Source organism: Podarcis filfolensis (assembly GCF_964270895.1).
Source record: "Podarcis filfolensis genome assembly, chromosome: 3".
In the NCBI taxonomy this organism is placed as follows: Eukaryota; Metazoa; Chordata; class Lepidosauria; order Squamata; family Lacertidae; genus Podarcis; species Podarcis filfolensis.
The window spans coordinates 38,640,527-38,654,161 of record NC_139606.1 but is presented as its reverse complement, the minus strand read 5'-3'; the positions used below and the strand labels follow the sequence as shown (position 1 = coordinate 38,654,161).

Genomic DNA, 13,635 nt, shown 5'->3' with positions numbered 1-13,635 from the left:
ATTGATTTTTGTTAGATTTTATTGTGTTTTAAACTGCTGTAAGGAACCCTGATGCAGTAGAAAGGCAGGATATAAACATTTCTTATTAATGCATAATACATAAATGCAATTAATACACAATACAGATTTTTTAAAAAGGTTCACCATGGAATAAAGAATCAAACTACTTTCTAGAAAACATAATCTCCCAATTCATCATCTTTGAAAACTCTAGAAAACCAAACTGGAAGGGGAAAGGAAGAAGCAAAAGCAAAGGATGTAGGACCATGCTCTTCACCCACGCACCTGAAGGAACTACTCCAATACCATCATCAACATCATAATCTGAGATGTCACTATCACTGATTCGCTGAGATCCTGTGCAACAGTAAGGCAAATAGATACCTGTATACTTGGTTCTTTTGTAAAGGGCAGAAATAAGTTTAAGTAAAGATTCTTGTCATTATGGAGAGTCAAATATGGGATGCATTCATATTTAAAAACAAGATTTTATATATATATATATATTAAAAACTATTGTAAAATGGCTCAGAAAGGAGACATAGTACTTGGGTAACAGCACCAGTCCCAAGTATACTTACTGCAAGTTCTGTTGAAATAAAAAAAACCGTGCCAGCCTGGATGAGTAGGCTGACATTATCTACAGCAGTGCAAACAGTAACTTGCATAGCTGTGGAAAAATGTAATTAAATGCCTGCCATGAGGGGCAGAACTTGACTGCTCTGCCTCACATACCAGTGCAACATTGTCTTACTAAAATGATCCATAAGGTTGTGGGTCCATATTATTCAGCAACGGTCACCATATTGTGTCAGAGGCTGTTAATAATGTAAGAACAGCATGCTGGATCAGGCCCATCTAGTCAAGCATCCCTTTCTCACAGTTGCCAATCAGATGCCTACAAGGAGCCTGCAAGCAGGAACCAATCACAAGAAGCACTCTGCTCTTGTAGTTTCCAGCAACTTGTATGTAAGCCCGCCTTCCCCTGGTCCATGTGACTGGTAGGGGCCTCTCATAACCCATACCCAACCTAGCCTAAAGTTACATTCCATGCCTGAAATCAAATGTTTCTAGCTGCTAAAGAACCATGTAGGGCTTGAAAGTTCAGCTTTACATGGACTTCTTTTCTTGGACTCTGTTGAGTTCCCCACTCCCATTAAATGTACACATTTTCTGGGCTAGAGAACAGTCATGGTCCTGAAAGTTGTTTAAAAGTCAAAGGAACTTGGACCTTTCGTTGGACTTTGAAATTTAGTACAGAGTTGCAAATACATTGCCGCAAATGCAGTAGCCACAGCTATACACTGAATATTAGTGCCAACAGCCAAGAATCAAATGTCATAATCTTCCAGTGACATTTACAGGACCCAACTTGCTGAATACAGTGAAACTGCTTTAGAAATAAATTGGACTGAAGATGACAGCCACATTGTGTTAGCAACAACGAAGTTGGCATAAGCTAAGTGAATTAATATGGAAACAGTAAAGGTCACTGAGGGAGTGTATGCTGCTCAGCGCTGTTGCTTATCAATGCTTGGATCCTAAGGTAAGAGAACTTTTGCTGGGGGTGGGGAGTTTCTTCCCCTCACTGTGTAGCCACCTGTGAACATCCAAAAAGACACTCCAGGGAAGCCCTTTTCTGCCTTGTGTCTCCAGGGGTTGTTGGACTACAACTCCCATCATCCCTAGCTAACAGAACCAGTGGTCAGGGATGATGGGAGTTGTAGTCCAACAACATCTGGAGACACAAGGTTGAAAAAGGCTGCTCTAGAGGGTCTCCTCCAGCAGCTCCCTGCATACATCCCACATAGTTCAGGAGAGGCTTTTGGTAGGTCGCAAAATGGGATCAGTGAATCTGTCAATTGGTTTCTCTCAGTTTCTTGCTTTTTCATTCTTAAGCTAAGATTAGGACTTGTGATCACGAGTCGGCGACCGTGTTTCAGTTGGACGCACTTAAAATGGTCATCGCCTGCAATGCATTTTTGTACACGTTTCTTGGCTGGAGAACTTTACTGCAAAATTCAGAGAAGAGCAAATTTCAAAGCACAGTGATGTTTCGGTTTGCATAGAATCACAGAATCATAGAATGGTAGAGTTTGAAGGCATCCCAAAGGTCATCTAGTCCAACCCCCTGCAATGCTGGAATCTCAGCTAAAGCATATTGTTTCAGAAAGTGGTAATAAGCATAGATTAGTCTTTAAATGTGAACCGAACTCAATTTCTTCCCCACCCCTAGATGCAGAGGGCTGCAGCGGTGAGAAAACCTTTCTTCTGTGAACGTCCTAAACTTATCTTAGGATCCAAGCTGAAATTTTCACACCCATTTTTATTCAAGTAAAACTCCGGAACCCTTTAAAGAAGGCAGCTGCTTACATGTTCTAACACATGTTAGTACACCTTTGTTATCATAACAAACTAGCCCAAAAGAAAAAGGAGTCGTGGACCTACTTTGTAATTTTTTGCTAGAGCTTTCTCCACCATGGGCATGTCTCCTTGGCATGAAAGGTGATGGCTGAGGCAGAGGTAGTGAGGATTCATCATGCGTCTGCAGCGTATACCAATGTGGTTCATCATCTAAAAGTGCTGTCTCCAGCTCTATAAGGATCTGTGGGGGAAGGGAGCAAGCTTCATCAACAGAAAACAAAACGCTCTGGAGATCCTGTCACATGTCTAAAACAGAACTAGTTTGCAGTGCCAACGTATGTGCATTCACCTCCCCAAGAAAGTCACTTTCTTCTTCTTGCACTCTGGGCTGATCCCAAACCGTGATCTCCAACATCCGTTCTCTAAAATCTCTACGGTGCACGTGGGAATAGAGAAAAGTTTGGTTCCATTTTGGTTCTAAGCTTTTCTTTACCGTTTTGGTCCTCCTCTTACTCTTATCACTGAAACAAACAAACAAAAAACAAAACATTGTTGTAAATCACAATGCAGGAAGCAAGACCTCTGACTCACCCCCTACTACTACCATACTTATTCTGCTGGGCTACCCCTGGTAGCTGCAAAGTGAGGTAAGGGAGCACTACTCAGCTGACTGGTGGCCTTGTTTCTCAGCCACAGAGCAGTGCTGCCAGGCCAAGAACACTCAGCAGTCAAAAGGGCTGAAAGGGGACATTCAGGTTGTCCAGAAACTATAACATAGGAAGCTGCCTTAAACTGAGTCAGACCACTGTTCCGTCTACCTCAGCCTTGTATACATTGACTGGCAGCTTCTCTGCAGATCATCAGGCAGGGTTTTCCCCTAATCCTACCTGGAAATACCAAGGATTGGATATGGGGCCTTCTGTAATCAAAGTAGATGCTGTACCACTGAGTTTCAGCCCCTAAGTGAGTGGAAGGACTAAGGGGCAGGCAAATGAACCAAGCCATTATGAAAGTTATCCATCCCCCCGAGTCCATTTAGTGAATGAATTATCAGTAACACAAGCCAGGGGTTGAGTGTTTGGTACAAAAGTTGCACTCAAAATAAAAGACCAAGGAATGGACAAAAATACTTTTACTGTATTATCTATCTATCTATCTATCTATCTATCTACCTACCTATCACCTATCTATCTATCTATCTATCTATCTATCAACACACACACACACACACACACACACACACACACACTTAATGGGAAAGGGACAGATAAATGGAAAAATCAGCTCCACCCATAAGGTTGAAGAGGGGAAAGGGGATAACATTGGAAGGGAAGATGTGGTGTGGTGAATATTCTTTTCTTGGGCCAGGATAACTTTCCATTGTGGAAATGGAAATCCCTTCCATCAAAAAGGATTCTAACTGCTCCCCCAATAAAATATACAGTTCACGGTATTAACCCTTATTCAAAGATGGCCCTTAGAACATGAGGAATCTCCATGAGGAGACTGGAGTAAATTACTCTAAATATAGAGCCATGCATAGATTGATTTTTCATGGCTATTTTAGAAAAGCATATAAACATATAGCAATACAGTATATTCTTTCAAACTATTTTTTCAGCATGTTTTTAATTTAAAGAGCTACCTTCTGTCCGGAAGGAAATACATTTTTACATAAGGATTTCTCGGGCGTCCATCTATTCTGGGTGGCAGGTCTGTTGCTTGAAGAACATTCACTATTAACTGATGCCCAACTTTATCATACCAAAGCTTTACCTAAAATGTTATAAAACAATTGTAAGTTATCAGTCTAGAAAATGCATTCATTTGGATTTATATCCAATCAGATCCTTGAGACTTGAGCTGGGGTAAAAATATGCTCATTTTAAAATGGCAAAAGTAAAATACAGTATTGTAAATTTAAATATCCACTCCTCCCTTAAGCCTAGCCACAATATACTTGATTAATTGATAAGATCCTGGGCATGATCCACTGAAATTGATGGGCAGAAGATTCGGGACAGACAATGGTATTTTTCCCCATAGCATTTAATTAATTTATGGAATTCAATACCAAAGGAAACCAGTGATGGTCACAAGCTCAGATGCCTTAAAGAGGGTTAGACATGGAGGATGAGCCTGTTAATGGTGAATAGTCATGATGGCTATATCCCTGGACAGTTTACAGGGCAGGTATGATATAAAACACAGTAATTAAGATCAACGAAAAGCTAAAACAGACAGCAATTCCCCCCCTTGTAACAGGCACAGTATAGAGAGTTTACAGATTTAAAAGACAATTGAAAAGCATGTGTGAACTTTCTAAACATCTGGGTACGCTTGTCTATACAATAACGTTTTTACCCAGTGCGGAACAGAGTACATTGAAAGGGCCTGTTTGATATCAATAAGCAGGGAGTTTCGATTCTTACAAAAGTGGAACAGGTATTATGTGGCATCTGTTGTAATGCAAATTCTGCCAGCCTAAGCGGTTGATTGAAGCACAAGACCTCTAAAGAGGATAAAATGAGGAGATCTTTCAGGTAACCTGGATGCCACTGACCAGTAGCTGCTGAGGAGCAACAACGGCAGAGGGCAGTTGTCTTCAGCCTCTACTTGCCAGCTGTCCAAAGGCATCTGCTTGACCAATGTGGGAAACAGGATGTCAAACTTAAACGGACCTTTCGTTTGATCCTGGAGAACTCTTATTATGTTCTTATTAATGCATGTTTATCAATTGATGACTGTTATATCAAGGGATGACTTGCATGTGTAAATAAGCTACCCCAGATCAGTACATTTTGCTGCCCAAAATGATTCCCCCACCCACTACTAGGGCCAAAGTCTTGCCACACCAGTTCTCACCTTCATCTACCCTCCTACAACTTGCTGCATTGTAGAACCAGCCCTGCTATACGTGGAGGTGTTTTCATTGAGTCAGTTCACACATCTGACTGCGCAGCAATCAAGTGTGGAGAAATCAAGAGGATAGGAGGTAATGTGGAAGTTGTATGTGTGGTGTTATATCTGGGATAGCTTATGCATACATCTAAGTCATCACTGGATGATCTAGTGATGAACGTTCATACAAAAGCATTGCTTCCAAAATGTCAATAAGAACATTTTCTGCATACACTTTAGGCTGCGCAGACATCAAATAAAAAACAAAAAGGAAAGGCTAAAATTTTCACTGACATTTTCCTCCTAATCTGCTCAGTTTTGTAACCTATACCTGAACAAAAACAGCAAACGAAATGTGCTGCCGGTGAACACCATTTTGTACTTACAGAGAGCTGCCCAGGCAGGACCTGTGGAGCATCTTTTAGGGCTCCAGGACTAGTAGGGGAAATAACAGAAATTGACGGCCGTTCCATTTTTTGAGATTCAAATGAACTAGAACCTGTAAGGATTGGGGGGGGGGAGAATGTGAGGGGGAAGAGACAACAGTTTAATGTAAGATACACCAAAAACAATTTCATTACTGCTGCTGCTTTTAACATGTAGCGTTGCACACACTGAACCAACTACTCTGAGATGCCGAAACCAATGGGTTGACTATTCTACATGAGAAAGAAGATTCTCTTTCAAAATAAATGAGGGGAGGGTGACAAAAGGGTCTTCGCCAAAATAACAACAGCAATGATGGTGATGGTAAAAGAAACAAAGTACCTTCCCTTTGTAGCCCATTTTCCATAGCTGCACATTTATTTATTTTCAAATCTTTATAGAAAGGAAAATGATAGAAAAAGTGAGGAGCAGGAAAGGGAAGGGGAAAAAATGAAAATTCTGATAAATGTCATTGAATGATGGATTTTCAACAAAACATTTGATTTTGAGCAGATGCAAAAACAAAATAAGAAAACTGATAGCCTTTCCACTTGGTCAGTCAAGTAATAATCCTGAGGCTATTTTCAATGTCAATATTCCATCCAATATCAAGGGGACAGATAATCTCGCTACAGGGGAGAATATACTCGGTACAGTATAGTAATAAAAAAAGAGTAAGAATGGGCAAGACATTCTTTGCTAAAACTTGGAGAGTAATATAGGCGTCAAAGATTTTAAAATAAATTTAAATTCATTTTAAAATAAATTTAAATTCATTTTAAAATAAATTTTAAAATAAAAGGTTTTCAAAATGCAAGTTGCCTTGGGGGTCATTTTTTTCGGCCAAAATTTGCCTCATAAATAATTTTATAAATAAATAAGATGTGGGAGGGAGTACTGTTGTCACCATTTGTTAATCAGAAATAAAGTTGGCAGTGGAATGCTAAAGGTGTTCAGAGAATAATATCACTAAGAGTGATATTCAGCTAAGTTGTACTCTGAGCAAACTTACTGAACTTGATGGGATGAGAACTAACATTGGATATCACCCTAAATTTCACAAATATTCATGTGCAATATGATTGTGCAACTATATACCACACAACAGATGCTGAATATTCTTCAGTTTTTGCAACTGAAACACAACCTAGAGGGAAAGTTAATACACATTTGCAATTCAGGGAAATGATGGCGCAGGAAGACCCTAAGTTACATTTTCTCACGGAAAAACTCTTTTTTGTCAAAGCTTCATTTTTATGTGGAATTTTACCACACCACAGAAGAAATGATCTAGCTAGTTTCTTGTCTAAACTGGAAGTGAATTCAAACCATCCGTTCAGGTGGTGACATTTGAGAGTTCTCACTATTGAAAGTGTAGGCATATCAGCACCAACGTTTTGTGGACTGAACCCAGTGGTATCAAGAGTAGTTTTAGACAAAGATTGTGCTTACAGACTGCATAATGCTGCATATATTCTTCTAAATTATTTTATTTCATTCGAAGCATAAGCAAGAACAAAGGAAATACTCACTAGATTCTAGTGGAGGATGAGAAGTCTCGGGAATCCTTGGAATGTCACTAAAAGAGGTATAGAAAAATTAGAAAAACCTGAACAACTTCTCTACAAAACAAATACATGGACTAATTTTAGAGGGAGGTAATTACTTAATTTTCAACAATAATTACCCCCAGATTTTCACTCATGGCCCTGAAAAATCCCCCACTTACAGGTCTTTGATACATCTTTGTTAGATATATTGTTGTTTTTTCTTTATTTTTTCTCTCATAGTGCTATGCCGAAACCTATCCTCTGTTTTTTTTTTTTTTTTGCAAAAGAGGCTTCATCTTCCTTCTTCATTTCCAGGAAGCTTTAGAATGTCTTTCAATTTTCTTTAGAATTTGATGGCACAGGGCTGAGAGAGATGAGGGCACTGTGTGTGTTTCTTTCCATTACACATTTCTCTAGTAGCCTGCAGCCTCCCTGGGTGCCTGTATTTCCTGATCTGAGAAAGCCCTACAGGGAGTGATACTTTATGACACCATCATCTAGGTTTTAGCTGAAGAGTGGGAAACCCCTGGGATTGGAGCACTTGCTGATTTTGTTTCAGCAAAAAAATCCATTAAAAACAACAACCTCCCTGCACTAATATATTTAAAAGTGAAAAGATCACATTTAACAACAAAAACAACAATAAATCAGGAGCAATGTATGCAGTCTCTTGCAGGAAAGCCCAGCTGAGATTTTCTTAAGTTACAGACACCTAGGAAGGCTGAAAATTCCAGCACCAGAGAGATGATTTGTAGAATGAAAGGACATTCACAGAAAACTTTGGCCACCTCAAAAGTAAGGTAAGTATAACAAAATCCCGCACCCCATTCATGAAACTTTTCCCTCCCCCTTCCTAATTTCCAAACGTGATTCCTTTTTTTCCATTAGTAAAGCTGGCATTTACAATAGAACTTGATGATCCTAAGGGACACAGCACTAACGTACATTTGGTTTTGACAATGATTACAACACAGGCAGCAACTTCAATATGAACACACTATCAGGTTACTATTGATGTTGGATGTTCCACAATATTTGTAAAATCACACAGTGTGTGTGATTTTTGAGAGCCAGTGTGGTGTAGTGGTTAAGAGCGGCAGTCTCGTAATCTGGGGAACCGGGTTCGCGTCTCCGCTCCTCCACATGCAGCTGCTGGGTGACCTTGGGCCAGTCACACTTCTCTGAAGTCTCTCAGCCCCACTCACCTCACAGAGTGTTTGTTGTGGGGGAGGAAGGGAAAGGAGATTGTTAGCCGCTTTGAGACTCCTGAAGGGGAGTGAAAGGCGGGATATCAAATCCAAACTACTACTACTACTACTACTACAACAAAGGGAAACATGTTGGAGAACAGAAGGGTGACAGCTATCTACAGCTAGTGATTCTGACTTCTCCCTTTTTGAAAATGACACAAATTGTGTAACTCACTAGAAGTTTTTATACACGCGTCTCAAGGAGTTTGCTGAATGAAGCCTATGAAAAAAACTTACAATAACAAAGAAAAAAACCAAGAAAATATGGAAAAGGTAAAAAATAATAAAAAAGGTAATAATAATACATGGAATAATAACGCATGGAATAATAACACATGGAAATACAATACACATAAAAACTGATATATCCCTAAATAGGGCTGCAATTCTAAACACCCTTGAACTCAGTAGGATTTACTTCTGAATGGGCATTGTACAGCAGATGTGGAGAACATTTAGCCCTCTAGATGTTGCTGAACTACAACTCCTATCTGCCTCAGGAAGCCTAACCAATGGTAAGCAATGATGGGAGCTGTAGTTCAGCAGTATCTGGAGGGCCAAAGCTTTCCCACATATGATGTATGTGGGATTTACATGCAGTTCTTATACATTAGCCACTGAAACAGCAAAACATGCTTCCTATTAGTGGCTCCCAGTCCAAAAAGATTTTGTTTGCCCTTGAGCAGTTTTGATTGTATATCACAAGAATTTTTACCTTCATCCACAAATTTTAGTTTTACATTTGGGTGGGGATTTACCATCATTTTATGCTGGGGATTCACCAGAATCTATAAAGCCCCTGGCAGCATGAGATTTTGCTAGTCCTTGCCAGGGGTCTTAGGCATAGCATGTGTGGATGATATCGAAATATGGTGCATAGAGACTTGTTCAATAGCTTTAAGCTGCATGATATGGGCAAGCCACTTTCTGCCTTGATTATTCTCGCACAGAAACAAAGAAGCATTGTGGGCTGCACAGAATCCAGGGAACTGTTGTCTGTGCCACAGTAATGCCACAGAAACCCAACCCTCCACTTTTATATAAATAAACATGACACATAAATAAATGTAACATGTAATAAGAAATTAATCCAAAGTAGTGTGGGAAACGGTAATTTATTTATTTTTGCCATGTCTGACCTCGTGGCTGCAATATTTGTGTGATTACACGGATTTAGCAAAATCTGAAGGAGAATGCTGTGACACCTGTGGAACCTGTGTCCAATAATTATTAAAAATCCCAAACCCTATCCCTCCCCCTTATATTTATAGTTTTAGCTACAACTCCTAAAACGACGCACATCCCTGCCCAACCTCTATACAGAGCAATGTGGTTTTCTCAAGAGGTCAATCCACTTAACAGTGGTTGCACCCCTTCAGTCCTTTTCCGTTTTATTTATTCTTAAAATAACTATGTGCATATATTATGGCAACAATAGCCCTCTTCCGGCATTCCTAATGTAGAGGAAAGTAGACATCCGGTGAGGATAAGCATGCAAGCTGTGCCCCTCTTCCGTCACTAATTTCATCACTTTCCAGCTCGTGAAAGCAGACAAGCTGCAAAATGAAGCCTTATGCATTCATGGAAAATCAGGATTCTAAAATGAGTGTTGGGGGATGGAAGTTCATGAATACAAAAGGCTCCTCTAGCAACATTTGCCTTCCACAAACTAAAAGGAGATTGAAATGGTGACATGGGTTGGGGCAGTGGCGTCACAGCGGGGGTGGGGGTGGTACACCCCAGGTTCCATGTCTGCGGGGGTGACAAGAAGTCACCCTGCGGGGGCTCGCGGCAGTGCGAGCAGCCATCGTGCCGCTGCAGCCGCATGTGGAGAATCCTCTGTTCGCGGCTGTAGCCACAAGCATAGGATCCTGGCACCGGCGGCAAACCACTAAGTACAGCGCATGTGTGACGTCACATGCATGTGCTGTACATAGCGGTTTGCCGGATGGCTGCAGCGGCGACGGAGGGATCCCAGCACCACCTGTACGGTGGTTGAGCGGCACCAGCTGCAAACCGCTACACAGCGCATGTGTGACCTCGCTACGTACGGCGCATGCATCGTACGTAGTGATGCTGCACATGCGCCCTACCTAGTGACACCCGCCCCAGGTGTCACAACGCCTTTCTTCACCCCTGGGTTGGGGGAGCCCTCCAAGTTAACCCATCTCCTTTACTTTCTACTGAGAAATGTCTGAAAAGTGTGTGTGTGTGTGTGTGTGTGTGAGAGAGAGAGAGAGAGAGAGAGAGAGAGAGAGAGAGAGAGAGAGAGAGAGAGAGAAGATTGAGAGGGGGAATGTATGTGTGTGTGTGCATAGACTGAGTCACACAGAGAAACGCTTACATAGTTATGACCAGGGGGTGGGGTGGCGGAGGCAAGATTCCACATGTAACATTGTGCATTTACAAAATGAGTGATTCGAACCTTACCCAATAGGCCTTGAAACAATAATTTCAACTTGAGGTTCTGATTTTGATTCTAAAATAATGTTGTAAACTTCTTCGTTGGTAGCTCCGGGAAGCGGTTTGCCATTCCATTCTAGAACTTCATCACCTTGAATGTAAACACAAGGGAGGTTTCCTCTCCTGCCTTTCATATCACTTGGCACAAACACACACCATTACAAAAAAAAAAAAAAAAGATAGCTTTCTTTTCCATGCTTACAGATGGCCAGTTTATTGAATATTCATCCTGATAAATTTGCAGAAAGCTTGTGTAGAAGTTATACAGTGCCTGCTCTTTATTTAGCATCCATTCTGATTTGTTTATCCACAGTCTATACATATGAAGGCAGCCCTGTTTAGGGAAGTTTTTAATGACTGATGTTTTAATGTATTTGTAATCTTTTGTTGGAAGCTGCCCAGAGTGGCTGGGGAAACCCAGCCAGATGGAAGGGGTATAAATAATATATTATTATTATTATTATTATTAATCAACACCCACTATTTATTGAGCATTCATCCTGTTTAGTTGCAATAAGATTATATGACTTCCCATCAATTGAACATTATCTCATTTTTTCTAGTGCATTTTCTCATCACTTTCCCTATCATAAAATGCCTGGCTCTTTATTAAGTGTGTTTGTTGTGCCAGAGCACTTTAATCCATTTTAATTGTGCAAAACTAAATTTGTGACAGAATCCATCTTCTGTGTATGCTAGTGACCTCTTCGTATGCCGGCCAGACAGGAGATTCCTGCATTGCAGGGGTTGGATTAAATGACCTTTGGGGGTTTTTCTGACCCTACAATTCCATGATTCTATGAGAAGCACCCTCCTGGCCAATGCATGTAGACAGAAGTAAGCTCCTCCAAGTGGCCAATCAAACACCAACACTTTCTTCAGGGGTTTCAATGTTCAAAGAGGCTGCTCAAAGAGTCCTGGCTCTTTTTCATGCCAAGCAGACTGCTGTTTGACGATCCTCACGTCAAAGCTTAGTTCAGTTCATTTTGTATACAGTGTACTCTGCTAACACCTTGAATACAAACACAATCGCAGAAACACAGAAATGTAGAGTTGGAAGGGACCTTGAGGATCACCTAGTCCAACTTCTTGCAGTGCAGGAATCTTTCACCCAACCTGGGACTCGAACCCTGAGATTAAGAGTCTCATCTGCTACCAACTGAGCTATCTATATGGAAATAAAATCCACAGATCCAAAAAATTTGCAAAGCCCCCAATTTTCATCACTTCCCGTCATTTTCTATAAGGAGTCCTTTACTGCACTGAACACGATTTCCTTCTGTATTCCAAAGTATCTGTCCGTCTAACACAGAATGGGGAGTCCAGGCACCAGCATAGCTCTGGCCCCCAAGCAGATCTGCAGAAGCACTGCATGTATCCATTTATTTTCAGACTTCCATGTTCACTTAAGCAGAGGGCGTCAAGCATGCAATCTAAAGGTGCTTCTTCTCATGGGGATCAGTGCACTCAACTGGGTGGATTCATTTAGGGCCCATTTTTGCTCACGTAAGCAATTTGATAATAATGTCAACACTTAATATTTAAATGCTATTTTAAAAATTAAACATGTTATTAAATGTTTAATGCATACATAAGGAAGTCCTTCCAATTCTTTATATAAATATAACGCTTTTTTAATTTTCACCATATATAAATAGCTGCTTCTAAGGGCAACCTGCACACTATTACAGACAGTAAAGATAGTGATTGTCAATGTATTGCTACCATCACATTAGACTGAAATGTTTTATTGCAAACTTTAAATTGGGATAGGGAACCTCATGCCTGGAGATGAAATGCAGCACTCTAGGCCTCTCCGTCTGGGCCTTGGGACTCTCCCTATGCCCTGCTCCCTCCCCAGGACTCAAGCCCTGTCCTCACACCATGCCCCGCAGTGAGCCCACTCCACACTCCCCATGAGAGCTGCTGCTTGGCTGAAACATGTCCTCTAACTATCATAATGCCTAGATGAAGGTTGGGGAGTGGTGTGTGTTGTCTGTAGATGTAAGAACCTCTGACTTTTGCATGACTGGAAGGTAGCCCACTGTACATAGTATGTAAGGGTCAAATCTGATGCTCTGCCTGCTTTGGCCTCTGCCCACCCAGCTCTGGCCCCCAGAAGGTTTATGGGGAAATGTGGTCCTGAAAAAGTTCTGCGTTCCTGCTGTAAATGCAGCACAAAACACAACAGTAGTGCTGTTTTTGCAACATCAAAAAAAAATAATTCAGTGGCTTGAGTTACCTGCTCTTAGATGTCCCACCACATCAGCCAAGCTACCTTTCTTTACTTTGGTAATGAAGGCACCAAGTCGTCCTAAATCGGTCATTTTTCCTCCTACAACCTGAGTGAGTGGGGGGAAAGTGTCAGTTTTCAGAATACAGTGGATTACATTTGAAGGAATGCAATGAAAAACTATTTAATCCAATAGACAGCTGCAAGTTACCTATCACGACTTGCTGACCAGAATGTTTACACACAGGCCACACAAGTTCAAAGTTAAAACAGTCCTTGCTGAAGTGATATTTTATGTAATGTTCAGAGGCCTTATACATGCAAAACTATATTTCTATAAGTTCTCATATTCATATTAATACTTAAACAGATTCTAGGTCAAAACACGGATTATGAATGTTAGGAAAGCCTGCTGGACCAGGCCAATGGCTCATGCTAGTCCACCATC

At 40.9% G+C, this 13,635-nt stretch overlaps 1 protein-coding gene across 50 annotated transcripts in view; it reads right to left on the bottom strand.

Moving 5' to 3' along the window:
• The window catches only part of RIMS1 (regulating synaptic membrane exocytosis 1), a 228,884-nt gene that overhangs the window by 93,817 nt on the left and 121,432 nt on the right, over positions 1-13,635 (bottom strand). For 45 of the 50 annotated variants that reach the window (XM_083606964.1, XM_083606986.1, XM_083606965.1 and 42 more), the window contains 8 exons: positions 13,197-13,296; positions 10,922-11,045; positions 7,224-7,270; positions 5,652-5,764; positions 4,010-4,140; positions 2,714-2,885; positions 2,449-2,605; positions 286-357 (listed from right to left, as the gene is read on the bottom strand). In XM_083606964.1, the coding sequence (XP_083463090.1) occupies positions 286-357; positions 2,449-2,605; positions 2,714-2,885; positions 4,010-4,140; positions 5,652-5,764; positions 7,224-7,270; positions 10,922-11,045; positions 13,197-13,296 (916 nt within the window). The remainder of the gene's footprint in view (positions 1-285; positions 358-2,448; positions 2,606-2,713; positions 2,886-4,009; positions 4,141-5,651; positions 5,765-7,223; positions 7,271-10,921; positions 11,046-13,196; positions 13,297-13,635) is intronic. The other 5 variants (XM_083606975.1, XM_083606969.1, XM_083606999.1 and 2 more) reach the window with 1 other exon arrangement.